This window comes from Rhynchophorus ferrugineus, unplaced genomic scaffold, assembly GCF_030347505.1.
Source record: "Rhynchophorus ferrugineus isolate W39M unplaced genomic scaffold, kcgeb_rfMv2 rfM9, whole genome shotgun sequence".
Lineage (NCBI taxonomy): Eukaryota > Metazoa > Arthropoda > Insecta > Coleoptera > Curculionidae > Rhynchophorus > Rhynchophorus ferrugineus.
Genome location: NW_027472588.1, coordinates 37,205,043 through 37,223,760, shown reverse-complemented (window position 1 = coordinate 37,223,760; position 18,718 = coordinate 37,205,043). Strand labels below are relative to the sequence as shown.

General features: G+C 32.7%; 1 protein-coding gene across 12 annotated transcripts in view; it reads right to left on the bottom strand.

The window, feature by feature from the left end:
- by (focal adhesion protein tensin) overlaps positions 1-18,718 on the bottom strand; it is a 449,419-nt gene that overhangs the window by 240,030 nt on the left and 190,671 nt on the right. For 11 of the 12 annotated variants that reach the window (XM_076414748.1, XM_076414751.1, XM_076414757.1 and 8 more), the window contains exon 3: positions 15,030-15,067. In XM_076414748.1, coding sequence (XP_076270863.1) covers positions 15,030-15,067 — 38 coding nt within the window. Of the gene's footprint in view, positions 1-8,138; positions 8,172-15,029; positions 15,068-18,718 lie in introns of those variants that run through there. The other variant, XM_076414756.1, reaches the window with a different exon arrangement.

The window sequence follows — 18,718 nt, the reverse complement described above, 5'->3', positions numbered from 1 at the left end:
GAAACTTATGTTCAACAGAACCTAGAAATATCAGACTTCAATGTAGCTATATCTCTAATGTTAAAAAACAATAACTTAAGACCTTAAAACCAGTAAAATCAAATTTAAATCACTTCTTCATAGATTATGACAAGTTATATTTCATAAATTTTGGTATTGATATGTTTGGAATGTTCGTCGGGTCGGTCAGTCGGTCGAAATGTGTGGCTGCCGCTGCGATTATTTGTCAGAACACTCACTACTATTTTTGGAAGGAATTTGCACGAGAACGGTTTAATAATCACTTGTTTATTTCGATATTGAGTGATACATGTGGTCGACGGGAGAATTGACAGGATATTAGGTTAGGTAGAGGAAGTAAGTAGTCTTTTATACCCTGGAACTGCATGGTACCAATCCACCGGCGTTGACAACCTTTGTACTTGTTGATGAAAACGTGGTGGCCTAAAGGGTCGTGGCGATCGCCACAGATATATACTGATTTCGAAGCAATGGAATAACAGGTCAATTAAAAAGTCCCCAACCTGACACATAAATGGCGCTACTAGAATTAAATCCATATGTTTTTTAGTTAGCCTTAACCCTCAAAAGATGCGTATATAAATTTAACAGCGGTTGGATCATTAATTTGTGAATTATAGCATCTTGAATAAGCAATTTTGGTTATTGTGAAAAAATGGATAAAAAGAAATTTCACGAGTTGACAAAATATTGGTTTTTGAAAGGCAAAAATACAGTTGAAACAAAAACTTTATGCCGAGTTTCAGGACACTGCCCCAGGAAAATCAACCAACAAGGATTGGTGTTCTAAGTCTAAACGTATTGAAATGAGCATCGAAGGCGGTGAACGCAGTGGACGCCTAAAAGAGGTCGTTACCGACGAAAACATTTTATAAAATACACAAAATGATTTTGAATTACCGTAAATTGAAATTGAATGAAATAGCAGACACACTAAAGATATCAACTGATTGTGTACATCATATCATTCACGAATATTTGGGTATGAGAATGTTCTGTGCAAAGTGGGTGTCGCGGGAGCTCACTTGACCAAAAGCAAAGAAAAATTGATGATTCGGAGCAGTCATCCGAGTGGACCGCACACGATGAACCCGCCCCAAAGCGTGAGAAAACGCAACAGTCGTCTGGCAAGTTTATGGCGTCTGTACTTTGGGATGCGCATAGACTAATTTTCATTAACTACCTTCAAAATGGAAGGACCATCAATAGCAACTATTACATAGCGTTATTGGACCGCTTGAAGGACGAAATCGCTGAAAAACGGCCGCATTCATAGAAAAAGAAAGTGCTGCTTCACCAAGAAAATGCACCGTGTCACAAGTCAGTGGAAACGATGGCAAAAATCCGTGAATTGGGCTTCAAATTACTTCCTCATCCACCGTATTCTCCAGATCTGGCACCCAGCGACTATTTCCTATTCTCAGATCTCAAAAGAATACTCGTTGGGAAGAAATTTTCGTCCAATGAAGAGGTGATCGCCCAAACTGAGGCTTATTTTGAAACAAAGGACAAATCGTACTACAAAAATGGTATCGGAAAGTTTCGAAGAGTCGCTATAATCAGTGTATCACCCTTGATTGCGAATTGTGTTGAATAAAAAAAAACTACTAAACGGTAGTCCGGGGAGTTTTCAATTGACCTGTTTTAATAAACTTTTGCTTTACCCACAAGTCCTGAAACTGTCCTGACTATGCTCTAAGGCATGATCAGAGACTCTATCAGCACATCTATGTTGAGGTTCTTCAGCCCCTAGATAATGATGGCTTAGTCAGAAGACTAAAGACAGTAAAATCTTTTGATCTTAGTTCAATGAATTTATAAATAAAACTCAGTAAACATTAAAGATAATGGTACAGATGTTCATCCCAAAGTGTTTAGCGTGCTTTATAACTTTAAAATCGTAGCAAATTAGGATAAAAACAAAGAGCTTATTAGTCTTAATTTACTAGATTCCTATAATAAATAATAATAAAAATATTTATCTAAAAATCCGTGTTTTATTCTCACACCCTTTGTCCAATTCTTTTCTGAAATGCTATGAAATTAATGTTGAAATTATACGATATTTATTGCAGCTGTAACGTACGATTACCAAAATGTTTTAAAAACAAAATGAAAGGTTCGTAAAAGCCGTAACGACGACAAAATTCGATTTGGCGTCGACGTTGTTTAGAGACCTACACACTCTACTATTCGGAAAAAAGACTAGAGCGCTCGACTAACATAAAACTTCATGAAGCCAACTAGTAACGAGTGTCCCAAAGCGCGGCCTACCGAAATGAAAAACGGTCTAACAAATGTGAGTTTTTATTCGCGCGTGGCCGTAAAAGCATCCGAACTAAAACGGCCTTTTGCCATCTTCCTTCTCGACGTTGATGGGACATTATTTATCCGGACACAACGAGAGACATACGACCCAACTTCTTTGTAAATCGACTCTTTTTTCGGTCGAATTCTTTAGCATAATAGAGTCGATTGTTCATTTCATATATCAAATGTTGACGATTTATCTTGCAGATCTTATATTGAGAGCGTAATTTGAATACGTCGGTAAATTGAACTTATTCACGATGACAACTGTGATAAGCGCCTTATTGAGCCAAAAGAATGATTACCAGGGGTACCGGAAAGTCATTACCGGTTTTTCTAACAACTATGGTTAGGCTTAAGTATGCAATGTTATGATTTAACACACATGTCATATTATTGGACTGATATTAAGCTTCTAAGATATACATGTTATATTTTGCGAAAGCAACACCGTCATAGATTTATACCTCATGGAAAATGTCAAGTTTCGTGCCTGAAAACGTACACTTGTTTATCACTTTTCTCATTAAATCAAAAGTAAAACGTCGCTGAAAGTCATCGTTTGCTGGTATAAACTTATAGTGAACATGCTCTGACCTCAAAAACATGTGAGGTGTGGTACGAGTAATGGCGAAACTTCGAAAGATGGAAAGACGACAGGCAAATGAAAAATTGCTCCGTATTTGGTGGGACCAGAGTGGCGTGGTGTATTACGAACTATTGAACCCTGGCGAGACAAGTAATAGTGATCACTACCGACAAGAAATCATCAATTTAAACCATACATTGATCGAAAAACATGCAGAATGAAATGGGATGTGAATATTTTTATTGGTAATGTTGCCTTGGCAACGTTGGTCAACTCTCAACTCCAAATGGTCTTTATACCTGACTTATAAACCAATCTATTTAATCTTAGGCCTTCCTACTAAACAGTACAATTCTTTGAGTTTGGGTCTACCCCGGTTTGCTTTCCGTCTAACATTATATTTCCAATTAAATATACCATCGGCAGTTGTTCTAGCGGAAGAAAAACACAAAGCACGAAAATGTTTAACACAAAAGTGTTCACAAATTAAATTTAGAAAGCGCTAGAGATAATAGAGGTGAAGTTTAGTGAGATAGCTGAGATCTTAAATATATCGATAAAGATATATTTTCAAAGTGGATCCACATCTAATAGTGGTTACTACTACCCGTTGGAATAAAAAATATCAGCAACAAAGGTATCAAATAATAGGCATCAAGCCTAGAAGAACATTGAAATTAACATATCAGTTTTGAAGTAAATTATTTTCATGAACATTATGAGAAAATGTGTTTTTTATCTAAGCTGAGACTTACTGAGTATCTTATGTCACATAGAGTGTTTTCTTAGAGAGACCGAAGCTTCATTTAGTTGTGAGATGGTGGAAATTATCCTGTTTTAATATTTCTGTACAGGAAACGTTGATTTTTTTATAGAGAGGTCTATAGAGGCTACAATGGCTTTATCAATTGTGTTTATCTCCAAAACTATTACAAAATAATTCATTCTTCTAACCTATACGAGTATATTAATGTTTTGTCATATTTATTTATTTTTCAATTGTAGTGTCTAGGCATCAAGCCTAGAAGAACATTGAAATTAACATATCAGTTTCGAAGTTAATTATTTTCATGAACATTATGAGAAAATGTGTTTTTTTTATCTAAGCTGAGACTTATTGAGTGTCTTATGTCACATAGAGTGTTTTCTTAGAGAGACCGAAGCTTCATTTAGTTGTGAGATGGTGGAAATTATCCTGTTTTAATATTTCTATACAGGAAACGTTGATTTTTTTTATAGAGAGGTCCAGAGAGGCTACCATGGCTTTATCAATTGTGTTTATCTCCAAAACTATTACAAAATAATTCATTCTTCTAACCTATACAAATATATTAATGTTTTGTCATATTTATTTATTTTTCAATTGTAATGTCTAGGCATCAAGCCTAGAAGAACATTGAAATTAACATATCAGTTTTAAAGTAAATTATTTTCATGAACATTATGAAAAAATGTGTTTTTTTAAGTAAGCTGAGACTTATTGAGTGTCTTATGTCACATAGAGTGTTTTCTTAGAGAGACCGAAGCTTCATTTAGTTGTGAGCTGGTGGAAATTATCCTGTTTTAATATTTCTATACAGGAAACGTTGATTTTTTTTATAGAGAGGTCCATAGAGGCTACAATGGCTTTATCAATTGTGTTTACATCCAAAACTATTACAAAATATTTAATTTTCATGGTAGGCCAAGTTGAAATATCAAAATGGATTATAATTTAATTTATATAATTCTCATTTCAGTTCAAACGTCTATCAATCTATTTCTTTCGACGAAAGCGGTTATTATGCATAATCCAGATGATTCTGAAGAGGTCGACGTCAAAAAAATATAATTTGTCTTGAGAGAAGTCGCGAGCAAACCGCAATCTCGGATGGTAAGACCGTCAACGACAAGGCGAAAGAAGGAACGAGACGAAACGTGATTAATTATTTCCAGAGGAGGAACAGAAACGTTTACTTTGCTGAGTACACGGATCCATTAGCGAATGTTTTGTCAGTGACAAAACTTTATTATTTCCCGTTTTAAGACGTTAATAAATGAGTAAAAATGTTACCCGATCCTCTTAATTTCTTTCTCGCCTCGTTTAATAGTTTCCGATGGCAGAAGATTTTTGCCCTCCTTTATTGCAAACCGTACATTAATATATATAATAGAAAAATATGCATCATATATAAATATATGTCATATATAAATATATCATATATAAATATGTCATACATAAATATACCACATACAAATATATCATATATAAACACGTCATATATAAACACATCATATATAAAGACACATCATATATACATATACATCATACATAAATATGCGTCATATAAAATATAGTTGTTTGTATACACTTTGATCAGCGATATCTATTGGTGCCAGTGCGAAGCATTAATGCAAACAACTGTTAAACAATCTAACCTAACTGTTAATTATATGATTTTAAGATTTTTTTCTTATTCTTATTCTTATTCGTATTCTTGAGTTATTTAATATATGCAGTATATTTATCTACTTATGTTTTACTACTTACTGTACTGTTTTACAGATACTCTTGTAGACTTTTTGATATGAAACTTTTAGTGACTTTATGAATGAACAAACAATTTAGTATTCAAATGTTCTAGAATAAGGTCCTTCAAAATCAAGAGAATCAATTGTCAAACAATTAAATTAAGAGTCCATGAGAAGCTACGTAAATAACATTATATTGTTATAAGGAATTAATCTAATTTCAAAACTTACATATATTTATGACTCTTATAGAGTTAATTTGTAATAAAATATAACATTTGTAATATATCTAATTTTATTTACTTTCAAATAGCCGTTATTATATTTAAAAAACATTTTTCGGATATTATTATTAAGATAAAACTTAACTGTTATATACAACATACTGATTTTTGCATATAAATAAAAAATATAAATCTTAATTGTAACATAAGGAAAAAAGAAGTCATTCAACAATACTATCGTTTAATTGCTAAATATATATTTTTCTGGTTGAGCTTTTAACTTATATGGCCTCTGTTTAAAAGTAAATTAATATAATAGACAGTGAATCAGCGAATAAATTAGTGTGTAACTAATATGTTAAACTAATAGATGTTATTTTGGGGAACTCTTATATAAAAAGTCTGTTTAATAAGTTATAGTTAATTATAACAGTAATGAGTTTATTGTTTTACCTTTTATTTTCTACCTAATACTGAACCTGCTAATAGAGTGTAGCAATATTATCCCAGCATATCAATTTGGTTTCAGAAAACACTCAACTACAGACCAAATTAATATATTTAGAGATATAATTGAAAATTAGAATATAATTTCAGATATGAAGAGGAACTTAATTTTAAATTAGGCCAGAAGTTTAGTAATGTTACTGAGATTTTATTCAACATTAAAATTAAAAACTATTCTTCTAATATGATCCTATAAAATCCCCAAAAATTATGTTAAAGATTTTTGGCTAATTTGTAGATTCCTAAATGGCTTCGACTAAAATACCAACTTACAACAACTTTTGTCTATAGTGATAAGATTACGTACACTTTATTTTTAAACGCATACTCAAATAGGTTTCTGTCCTATTGTCACTGAATGAGGAACTTCAAAGAAAGTGTTCTTCATACTCTGTAATAACATTCCTGAGGCTTCAACTAAAACAATATTGGTTAAACCACCAACACACGTACAATCGTGAAAAATAAACGGAACATAGAATAGATTGATTGCAATCGACTTGCACTTTTATTTATATTTTTCGATCTGCCCGTGTATTATTAATTAGCATCGAAGAGAACCTGTCCTTGTTTACATTAATAACTCGTTGTCGATACCGTTTAAACAAATATTTACCGATTGACGAAAAATAACGTTAAGTGCTTTGACGTTTATCATGTTCCAATATAATATCCAAGTCCACAGGTCGAAGTTTAAAATGGAACACTTTTTTTTTGCTGATGAGTAATAATTTATTTGGTCTTATCGGTGCATATATTGAAAACAATCCAGTTTGTTTATTGCTAAACGGTGATGCAGTTCAACGTTTGATAGTCCACGATATACTCTCTAGATTATAATTAAAAGATTTGGACATTTTTGCAGGCGAAACTGTGTCTTATTTTACGTTCATTATTATTATAATCTGCGAATAACAAATAAACAGAAAAAATTATGTAATATTATAATTTTTGTATGCTTTAACCACTCTTCAATATATAATATTATTATCTATAATTTACCATAACTTGACAAAAATTCCTATCAATGTGAGCTTAAGGATTCGCTTACTCAGCTGTACTGTAAAAGGTCTATTGAAAAGTCGCCGGGCTGACACATAGATGGCGCTACTCGAATTAAATCCAAACGATTTTTAGTTAGCCCTAAGCCCCAAAAGATGCGGGTATAAATTTGACAGCTGTCGCATCATCAGTTTGTGAATTATAGCATTTTGAGGAAGCAACTTTTGTAATTGTGAAAATAATGGATAAAAAGGAATTTCGCGACTTGACAAAATATTGCTTTTTGAAGGGAAAAAATACAGTCGAAGCAAAAACTTGGCTTGATGCCGAGTTTCCGGACACTGCCCTAGGAAAATCAACCATCAAGGATTGGTATGCTAAGTTTAGACGTGGTGAAATGAGCACCGAAGACGTTAAACGCAGTGGACGCCCAAAAGAGGTTGTTGTTACCGACGAATGCTTTGTAAAACATTAAATATTTGATCATTAATATTTATTTTTTCATTATCAAAATATCAATAGCAGAAATATAAACAGAAACTCTAGAATACATGAAACTGTTCTTGGTATCTTCATATTATATGAAGTATTACTCAGAAAGGTAGACGAAACAGTGAGGATATTATAAATCGCAGCAAATAGAAATAATTCTTGTGTTTTGCAAATACGACAGGCGCTGGTAAACCTTCCTATAAATATTTTGCAATTTATAGCTATCGGTTATTCGTAAATATTAAACAAATATCAGAAAATGAATCCAGATTCCATGGATACAACGAAATTTACGATTGTGGGAATCTGTTCCACTATAAAATAGCGATTACAAAATATGAGAAAAGGCTACGGATTAATAGCAAGGCAATATGAATTAATTATGTTAATATTACTAAGAAATTTATCTGCACAAATTAGAAAAACATTTTTGTATATATCGAGTTACTCTACCTTAAATTATTATTAAAAAACAATATTACCATTTGTGCTTCGTACATTGATACTGAATACTCCAAACAACAATTGTCGAAATGGCTTTGAACCGGCGAACTATTCGGCTTACAAACGCGAACTGATTTATTTACAAACGTAGAAACTAGTCTTCAGAACGATGTCGAGTTGAGGCCTGTGCTCCATAAAGGCAGGACGCCCTGTGACTATTTGTTTAACTGGCATACATAAAAATATGCAACTCGTTTAACTAACTAACACATTTTATCACAAAATACACAGTAAATATAGATAATAATATAAAACATATCAAATGTTATAAAAAAGACAGTCGGAGTATACAGTTATCCAAAATGTTGAGAAATTAAAAATATAAATTTACTTAACAATTAAATATTTACAGCAAAACTCAAGGTCCTCATTATACGTAAATCTCATACTTCCAATTTAACTGATTTTTTATTTGATATTTTTGCGTACGAGAAAATGAAACGAAGATGAATGAATTTAATGAAAAAAAAATGTTTTTCTGTAGTTTTTCTCTATAATTTTTTAACGAAAGAGTATTTATGCAAGTTTCCAGCAGTTTATAGAATCAGATCGGAAAAATAATTGATATTAGGAAGCTACAAGGGTTGTTATTTATTAGTTCTGACCTTGGCAGCATTAAGTGTTATTAGGCGCGATCTGTCATCCAAAATTGGTTGTTGTGCCAGAACATTTCGATGCTCTACGTGATATCTGTTGATGAAGCATGATAGTCATGGGACATGGAGCTAAACTGAGGCATCCTTGAAGGCTAGTATGGTAAGCAACACTGACATGACAAATGCTTAAAATGGCTCCATGAATGCAACGATTTGTTAACAAAATACGTTCAATGTACCCTAAAAGCTTGTATAACATCTACGCTCGTGATGAATATAACTCTCATGGATGAAGGACTAGTTAATTGTTCTTCGGCATTAACAGGCATGAAGCGACAGTACGATTCAAGCAACATATGGACTACGTTGAACAACATATGGACAGTTGTTTCATATAAATCTTCGGAAAAATTCGAAAAAAAGTCGAAGAAGATACAAGTGATTCTCCATGAGACCAATGCAAGTGTTCAAAAATGAATAGTATTGATGGGTCACTCGCCATACAGTTCTGATTTTGCATCCAGTGACTTTTTTATTATTCCCAATTGGATTGGAAAAAGGACTACGAAAACAGGTTACAAAGCATGGAAAATTGCATAGGATTTCTCGAGAAATACTTTGAAAAACATTAAATAAAATGTTTGATCATCGATATTTATTTTTTCATTATTAAAATATCAATAGCAGAAATATAAACAGAAACTCTGGAATACACGAAACTGTTCTTGGTATCTTCATTTTATTTGAAGTATTGCTCAGATAGGTACAATATAGGTATACAAAACAGTGAGGATATTATAAATCGCAGCAAGTAGAAATCAACTTCTTGTATTTGGCAAATACGACAGGCGCTGGTAAATCTTTCAATAAATATTTTGCAATTTATAGCAATCGGTTATGATGATGGAGACTCTAAATCTTTCGGCCACGTTCTTTTTTTGTGATGGAAAAGGCCACATGTGTTTTGTTTGGTTATGTATAAAGATTTTATAGTTTATAGGCGTGTATGTAGTTGAGAAATAAATTGAGATAACGCTTCTCTTTGAAGAAAAAAATATTCAAGGAATTCTTTATAATTCACCACAACGTCATTACAATTATCAAAATTTTTTAACAATAAATGGAATTGAAAGTTGAAAAAAGTTAAATTTACTAACATATATTTTTTCTTCCCTAAATAACATAAATAAAAAATTTAACATAGCTATTGAAACCTTAAGAAAATCGAGAGAAACAAACTCATACTGATATCAAATTTAATATATTTCAATATCGAAATATCAGCATCGATATTCTCAATTGCGTCTATTCACATAACAGATCAATTGAAAAGTCCCCGGCCTGACGCATAGATGGCGCTACTAGAATTGTATCCATAAGCCTTTTTTGTTAGCCATAACCATCAAAAGATGCGTGTATAAATTTGATAGCTGTCGGATTATTATTTTGTGAATTATAGCATTTTGAGTGAAGCTACTTTTATTATTGTTAAAATCTCGGTAAAAAGAAATTTGGCGTTTTGATAAACTATTGCTTTTTGAAGGTAAAAATACAGTTAAAGCAAAAACTTGGCTTGATGCCGAGTTTTCGGACACTGCCCCAGGAAAATGAACCATCACGGATTGGTATGCTAAGTTTAGACGTGGTGAAATGAGCACCGAAGACGGTGAACGCAGTGGACGCCCAAAAGAGGTTGTTAGCGACGAAAACATTAAAAAAATCCACAAAATGATTTTAAGTGACCATAAATTGAAATTGAATGAAATAGGTGACACTTTAAAGTTATCAACTGAACATGTACACCATATCATTCAGGAATATTTAGATATAAGAAAGCACTGTGCAAAGTGAGAGCGGCGCGAGCTCACTTTTGACCAAAAACAACGACGAATTGATGATTCGGGAGCAGTATTTGATGATATCAAGGGTAATAAACCTGAATATTTGCGTCGATATGCGACAATGGATGAAACATGGCTCCATCGTTTCTCTCCGAAGTCCAATCGACAGTCATCCGAGTGGACTGCATGCGATTAACAAAATAACCTAATAAACTACACAACCAAAATAACCAAAGTGTGGGAAAACGTAACAGTCGACTGGCAAGATTATGATATCTGTATTTAGGATGCGCATGAAATGATTTTCATTGACTACCTTAAGAAAGGAAGGATCATCAACAGCGACTATTACATAGCGTTATTGGACCGTTTGAAGGGCGAAATCACATTTGAAGAAAAAGAATGTGCTGCTTCACCAAGAGAGTACATCATGTCAAAAATCCATGAATTGGGTTTCGAATTGCCTCCTCATCCACCGTAATCTTCACAACTGCTCTAAAACTAATTTTGCCAAAAAATGTGTTTTACTATGGTAGGACGAGGACTTTTCAAATGACCTGTTATTAATGACATAATTCTTTGGATGTTTACTTTTTTTACACCACTTGTGTGGTTTAAATGTACCTTCTATGCCTGGTTTCTTATGTGGTAACCTTATATTTTTCCTTTGTATATTCTAAATATGTATAATATTGTCTGAAACAGTGTCAGTATTCATTCCTCATATATTCATATAAAATGTACATCCTCACAAATAACTAATTTTAATAACCATTAAGAACAATGTCAGTATTGATATATACAAATTTAGCATATCATACCAAACAGTGTTAGTTAACTAGTTATATTTTACAATCTCTGCCATTATATGAGCTTTGAAAATTACCTATTGAAAATAATTTCATCCATTATTAATAAAAAATCAAAACAAATAACCACACTGTAATTTTTTTACTATATATAATAAATCAGTTATTAATTACTAATTTATCGAAATGAGCATGTGTAAAATAAACCAATCATACACTACATCTTGATGGTCTCCCAGTAACCCCATACCGAGAACTTAGATAATGTGTTATACAATAGAAAATAAAGTAGAAATTATTATTTGTTTTATAACTGCAGCTGGTCCAATATTAAATCCGTCAAGAGAGTTCTTAACTAGATCAATAAATATAATGATGATGGACAGGCGTATCTTCAAGATGTAGCTGAATTTAACATGTTCTATCTGTCTGCCAAAGAAATCTCGTGGCTGACGGGCATTGGTTAACATGATGGCGTAGTTATTAGATAACTGAGACGAAATAAGATTCGTACTATTTCTGTCCATATATGTAACGCTGTAAGTGCATATGTGCGTAAAAATACGCAGCAACAGTAACTCTGATTCACCTCAACGTATTCCGAGATTATATTTATGGCGATCCGATGATGGTCCGCAAATAACGAACCACCGCAGGATACACTCGGATTATTGTTGACTGGGTCAAATGGATTGTTGGTAATCTGATGGCTTCAAGCTGACGGCCGATCGTTCTTCTGGTTATCACTCTCACTGTGTTCCTGTTTCGTGACGGTGCTGCCACGAATATAATAAACAATCTGCAGAATTTGATCGACCACCTGGTATGATAGTATTTTATATATATATATATATATATATATATATATTAGATTAAGTTATAATAAATTGATGAAAATTATATATTTAGCAAGACAATGCTGCGATATTTATTAAAAACTATTGTTCAGAACACACAGCCAGCCCTCATTTGATTTTAATTGATAATTATTGGGGTACGCTAGCACCTGCCATGTACTTTTTTTTATTACTCTTCGTGAGTCCACAATCTGCCCTATTGGCAATAAGTATTTCTTCTGTCTATATTATATATACATGGCATGTAGAAATTCACTTCATTAAGCAATCTTCTGTATAAAATATTATCTTAATTAATTAGTCTTATTCTAATGCTTATTCTAAAGTCTACATAAGTCCAGGAATCAGATCAGGTCGTGTTAAACGTTTTAGTCTCCGCACTTTACTATCACGTCGCATATTTAGCTGATTAGCGAGTACATTGGGATGCACTGACACTCTTTCGAAGTACTTCACACAAACACGTTGAATTACACTCGTTATAGGTTCTAGAGGAATATCGCGTTGTATCACTTTATTTGAAATATAGTACGGAGCATCAACAATGGCACGCAACACCTTATTTTGGAACCGTTGAATGATGGATATATTGGATTTGCTAGCGGTACCCCATAGTTGAATTCCATATGTCCAAATGGGCTTGAGTATAGACTCATACAGCAATACATTGTTATCTAATGATAACTTGGATTTGCGCCCAATGAGCCAATACATTTGATATAATTTTAGTCCCAGTTGTTTCCGTTTAGAGAGTATGTGCTTCTTCCAGGTTAGGCGTCGATCTAAATGCATACCAAGATATTTAACATGCTCTGCTTGGGGGAGTTGACGATGATTGATATTCACTGGTGGACATGTTCTTCTACGCAGGGTAAACGTTATATGCGTGAATTTTGATTCATTGGCTTTAATGCGCCATGTCTTCAACCATAATTGTATTTGCTCCAGGTGGTGCTATGTACTTAAACGATAAACTAACCCGAAAAATGCTGCCCAAAAAGAGGGGAAAAATATACATCAACATTATTTTAACATTCTATGATAAAACGAATCTATATGAAACGTATCCATTACTGAAATACAAATTTAAAATATTGGTCAGATCATTTTTTTACCTAATTGTGCTATAGTTTTGTCGCGTCGATAGGGCGGTAAATTTATTGTTTACTTATAGATTCTGGCTTACGAATTGGAAGAGTTAAAACAGTTTGTAACATTTACATGAATTGTAGAATCTAAAAGATCAGAATTCATTTTTATTAAGAGTTGAAATGAAAAATTTATATAGTGTGCTAAAGTTTTGTCGCGGAGTATAAGTACTTTGAGGATATCTGAAAGATTGCTTTTTAGATGCCTTAAAAAAGTTCCAATTTTTTTTCCCAAAACAATTTTTTTTATCAGCATATTCATATAACTTGCAAATAAATATTGAATTTTCGTCAAATTATTCAAATTAATTAACTAAATTGTTAATTTAAACAAATAATTGAAGAGGTTTATACGAATGTAACCTATTTTTATTGAAATGCCACAAAAACGAAATTCGTGATTACATGTTTTCTTATATGAAATCCCGTGATATATTTTTTTGTGGTCTCTGGTGAAAATCACAGTTTTTTTCTAAGACCTGACAAGAAATAAGACCCCATATAGTTTCCTTTTATGTAATTAATTAGGCGGCTAGGCTTCGGTTTCAATTTCGACGCCGTTATCTACGCGCTCACGCCCAGTACAAAAGCAATAAACGTATATAAGTCTGGGTAATAAGGACATTAATCAAACAAAAAAATCCGTTCTGAGAAAGTGTTGACATTATAAAAGTACACAGGTCCCTTGTCTCCGAGAATAAAAACGAAAATTATCACATCAGAAACTAACGGTTGTTTTTTGTTTCGTTTAAATTACGTAAATTTTAGCGTATGTGCGTACAACCAGAACTTTTCGGTTGTGATTGATATTGACGTTATGGCGAATGCGTCAAGCAGAGTCAAAGGATTTCAGTCATTATATCCTCACTTTTTTAGATATATTTGATGCTTTCATAGTATTTTCCGCATTTTTTCGTTTTCCACTAAAGTTTATACACCATTGTTACATATTTCATTTATTCTGTTATCTAAAATTAAACACTACATTCTTCAGGAAGTAAATAATCCAAGCAGTATATTACTTGCATTCCGTTATATTTCATAAAACGCTATATAAACATTCAAGTATTAATGTATATACAGTAGGATCTACCAGAGAATAAACAGTACTAAACCGAGGGTCATAAAACTACTGTGTTTCTAGAAATGTTAAGCTTATTTGACAGATTTGAGACCAAACTATTTTTAAAGAAAATATCGTGTAAAACATTATTTAACAATAGTAGAATTACTTTAACATTTGAACTAAATACAAATGATTTTATAAAAAAATTAAAATATTTACTTAAAGAAAGGTTTTGTTTAATTATTTCAAGATAATAAGAAAAAATTAATAAGATGGTATAATAATATGTATAAAATTCCCTAAGAATATAAATAAACGTGTGAAACATTCTCATTGCATGCATCATTACTTCTACGACCTGCCTAACATTCTTTTTAAATTATAGTTATTATAACATACAGAAGAAGTCAACAAACTTCCTGTTATTTACAGGTATGTGTAAGGTGATACTTTCATAGCAGAGGACATTAAAACCCTTTATGCTCAAACTGTATAATATATAACAATAGCACTATGTAATTTACTAAGACGTTATTAAAATTATGTACTTACCTTGCTTTCACACACTTTGTGGCAGACATATTTGCACACTGAAAAAAAAACATAATTAATGATATGTATTCTGATATAATGATGCTAAAATGGCGAAGGTACTGTTTATTATCTAAGAAAATATGATTTACATTTTTCAAATTTTATTAATATTTGTTATATTTTCAACGCTATAGTTCGATGGTCTTCGTTCGATATTTCTCTACAAAAAATACCATTTTCCAATTAAATATTACTGAGTTATTCAGTATACGATTATGCTAATCAGGGAACGCTCAAAGTTGTTTTTCGACATTCATTACTTCTGTTGTTTCAATTGAAGAAATCTGCAAACGGAACACATTAAACACTTTTAGCACACTTTTCGATAGTGCTGCTCCGCTATATTACAATTGTCAGTTCTGGTTTCAACGTTTAAAAAGTGGTAAAAGATCGACATGGGAACAACGAAGGAGCAAAAAAGTTTGAGGACGACTCTGTCATATTTATTGGACGAAAAGTGAGTTCAAACTTTCAAAGAACTTTCAGACAGTTTAGCAGATGATGAATCAGCTGATTCCAAATGTTTATATGCGATGGGAAAAATCTAAAAGGAACTGACTACCATACGAATTGACTAAAAATCAGCATTTATGTGAGGCGTAAATAAAGCTTTTGAAAGAATGTTTCCACATCGATATTGACAGTTTCTGTCGTCATTTGGTCCACTCTGATTATCTCACTACGCTTTATTATTTTATGGAAAACAGTCAGTAATTCGTTCATCGTTATCTTGTTCTAACGAAAAGTTTCAGAAATGTTAATACTCAATTGGTGACGAGTAAGTTGAATTTGTTGGGAGTCTTACTTCTTTACTTCATATTGAAAAAAAAGTGACTGAAGGTCATCGAATGCTGTGTGAAGCTTATAGCAACCATGCTCCATCGACTTTAACATGCGAATACTGGTTTTGACGATTTAAAAGTAGTGATTTTTAAACCAATGGCCAAGACTGTTCCGGACAGCCAAAAAAAATTGAAGACGTGGATCTGAAGGCATTACTCGATGGTGATCCATTTAAAGTACAAGAAGATTATGCATTATTGTTGGGAGAAATACAAGAAACCATTTGCAATCATTTCAATAACATGACAATGATCCAAAAAGTTGGATATTTTGTGTTGTATGAAGCCAAGAGACATTTGCAATATTTCTTGGGTCATATTGTTATTGGTGAGGAAAAATGGATCAATTGCGATAATCTGAAATGAAAAAAGCATAGGCACCGTGGTCAAATACCATAAATCAACACCAACAGCTAGTTAGTGCTCTAAACTTCGTAGGATCAGTTTGGTCTTATACTATGAGCTGCGCAAACTTAATAAAACCATCAATGGAGCATCTGTCGATCACAAATGTTGCGTTTGGCAAAGCACTGGCAGAAAAGCTGCCGGAATACGAATAATGTTATTCTTCAGTATAACAATACTCGACCACATGTTGCAAAACCAACGGAAACATTAAATTGGAAAGTGCTACTCCACCTGCCGTATTCCCCAGACCTTTGTGCCTCTGATTACTACTTGTTCCGATATATGAGTCATGACCTGTCTGGGTAGCAAAATATGAATCGATCCGTGGATAGCCTCAAAAGATACGTTCCTTCGAATGTTTTTCTGTTTTTATTATTTCCTTCCATAAATCCAAGATTACCGAGTCCAATATATCGTTTGAAATCGCTTTTCGGCATATATATTCAGCGAGGCAATAAGGCCGATAAAATATCAGAACAATAATATTTTCATTCGATATGTTTCGATAGAAACATTTCGTTATATCCGACGTAGTTCGTGTTGTTCTTTTATGAGGCCATTTTATTACGTTTCTGTGTATCTCGCCGTAAAATATTGATAATCGATCAAAATTTCCATCAATATTCAATGGGGAAAATTCGTTTCTCTACTATGGAAAGTTCGAAAATTGGTTTGGGATTGTTGCCGGTGGGTTAAAATATAGAAAATGGTGTTTTATTGATTGTTCAGCGACGTGCGTTCATTGTTATACAAATAGCTGTGATGCTAGAAGCGTGTTTCATCGAGAATATTAATTAATAATGAAGTACTGTTTTAATATATAGTACTGTTTCAATGAACATTCAACACTCAAGTACTCAACACCTTAAACTATATACAATTTTCTGCACCTGTTCTGCTTATCATTTTTCGAGAATAAAAATATGAAATAGCTTTTACTTGAGTAAACTTTGGTTCTGGAAGACGAAAGTAAAAGAATTACATCGGGTGTATTGATTGGCCCGAACTGCTCATGCAAATTTACTATAAAATAGCTTGACATATTTCACTGCCACGTCTCCACAACAAGAGTTGTGGTAAGAATGTAATTTTAGGTTATTTTTATATTTTAAATTTTGTTGAGCTAATATAATTATTTATTATTTAATAGAGCAAAATAGCCGCAGGAAGTCGAATATATATTGTCTGTTCAAAGTTATTTTGTAAATACGTCATCTAAATTGTCCCATCAAACGCAGCAATGTTGCCGCATCAACTCTGAGTTTTAGTTCAGTTTGGCTTTGACATATAACAAAATTCTAATTTAAATAAAATTATTGTACAAAAATGTTATCGAATATAATTTATTTTAACATTATAGTACATCTAAAAACTAGTCGATCACACAGCCAGAACAGTTTATAAGTTAGAGTTATAACCTCTTATCACTATCGCTTTCAAGAATTTTGCATACGTCTGACAACCGAACGACTTTGACAAGCTCATTCGTTTACGTGTTCGAACTAGTCAGTCAGCATTGTGTCTCTTTTTAACTGGAATAAAACGAGAAGGAAAATATTGTCTGATTCTAAAACCAATTTACAAATTGCGGCAGGCAATAGATTAAACAACTTGATGACGTATGCACAAAAAGACTTTGAATAGACTATATTTGTATAAGCTATGTTTATTAGTAAAATGTTATAATTTTGTATATTGTTATGGAAAACAGGAATTTGTTTGAAGATTATAGTAAAGGTAAGAATTGGCTTCGGTGATGCTTTTTCCATTTCTGTTAAAATTCAAGAGGCAGGCAATGTCAGCAACAAAACAAACAAATTCACCAAGCTCTCTGAAAATCCCACAGTAATCTATTAACAGATAGAAGTTGAGAGCATCAGTGATATACATTTAAAGTTACTCTGCGAAACTTTTAAAAAGTCTTTTTAGACTTTATGACCATCGATTAGGAAAAACTGAAATCACTTTTTCCTTGAGATATAGATATTTGAGAGACATACGTCCATAGTTATTTTAAAACCAAAGATTATATTTATAACTACGATTATATATGTATACCTTTCACCATTTATACCGAGTAATAACCTCTCAATATAGTAACAAATAACTTATAGACCTTTTTGAGGCAAACTCTAGGTCCAACGTGTAATAAGATGCATAATTTATTTGCCCACAGTGCCCGCCATGTGGTCATATCTTACCACATTGTAACACTTACTAAACTTAACGCATATTAAAAATGAGGTTTAGCGGTATAGTTATTATTGTTAGTTACCCGTCGGATTTTTATTGGCCATAGGCTACAAACCACCTGGCATTTAGTGTATGATTTATGCTGACAAAAAGCCGGGAGAAAAAACGAAATTCACAAAACCACCCACACCAGACGGCGATGTA